Source organism: Arvicola amphibius, chromosome 4 (assembly GCF_903992535.2).
Source record: "Arvicola amphibius chromosome 4, mArvAmp1.2, whole genome shotgun sequence".
Lineage (NCBI taxonomy): Eukaryota > Metazoa > Chordata > Mammalia > Rodentia > Cricetidae > Arvicola > Arvicola amphibius.
The window spans coordinates 138408427-138409432 of NC_052050.1; the positions used below are offsets into that span (position 1 = coordinate 138408427).

The following is a 1006-nucleotide window of genomic DNA, read 5'->3' on the forward strand; positions in this document are numbered from 1 at the left end:
AGACAAGAATCATTTGAGTAATGCGGCTATAGAACAATACAGACAAAAACAATTAAACACCCTGCCCTTGTGCATCTTATAAGCCAGTACAATGAAGTGGGAATAACAAGAACAGAGTAAATTGTATATTCGTGGGTAATATTTTGAAAAAAAAATGAGATAGGGCGAGAGCTGGATTTTTTTTGAAGTTTTGTAATTATATTTATGTACAGAAAACTCAGCAGTACATTTAACCCAGTTTAGTGGCGAGTTCTTTGGCCTTTGCCTTTTCCAGCTTGGCAATTCGAGCCACAGATTTAGGACCCAGGTCGTTGCCTCCCCAGTGGCGGCGGATCTCATCATATCTGTCGTAGTTGGTCCTAATAGCTTCCACCAGCTTGGCCAGAGCACCCTTGTCTTCCGAGTTAACTTGTGTGAAGGCAACAGTGGTGCACGTCTTCCTATGGACCAACCGCCCCAGCCTGGCCTTTCCCTTGATGATGCAGTAGGGGACCCCCATCTTCCGACACAGGGCGGGCAGGAAGACCACCAGCTCAATGGGGTCTACGTCATGGGCAATCACCACCAGCTGAGCCTTCTTTCCCTTGGGCATCTTGCCGGGCTGGAGGAGAGAGAAAGAAAAAAAGGGATTGTGGGTAATATGTAAGCAGCTTCAGAGATGAGAGTTGGAATTTTTAATAGAATATTTTCTTCATTCCTTGACAATTTTATATATGTAAACAATGCATCTTTATTACACATTCCTCTAACTCCCCTCACCCACTCCTCCCTGGAATCTATACCTCCTCCCTTTATTCCCCTCCCAAATGACCCCCCACTTTCTCTAGGAACCCCAAACTCTCTCCCACACACCCCAGGCACTGCCAAGATGTCTTCTGCCCGCTCTCATAGCCACTGAAGCATATAAGTGCTGCCTGCTGGGGCACTGATTGGTCATGTTGACTTGGTCAGGTGCTGGTGACCACAGCTGCAGCGAATCCATGAGAACAATAGCAAGGCCATGTCC

At 46.7% G+C, this 1006-nt stretch overlaps 1 protein-coding gene across 1 annotated transcript; it reads right to left on the reverse strand.

Annotated features, from left to right (window-relative positions):
• Positions 1 to 229: 229 nt before the first annotated feature.
• Positions 230 to 592, reverse strand: LOC119811625 (60S ribosomal protein L7a-like). The gene has a single exon (XM_038325519.1). The coding sequence runs from the start codon at positions 590 to 592 to the stop codon at positions 230 to 232; it is 363 nt and encodes a 120-aa protein (XP_038181447.1).
• Positions 593 to 1006: the final 414 nt, after the last annotated feature.

Coding starts and splice junctions, on each gene's coding strand:
- LOC119811625 (XM_038325519.1), bottom strand. CDS start 592: ATGCCCAAGGGAAAGAAGGCTCAGCTGGTGGTGATTGCCCATGACGTA.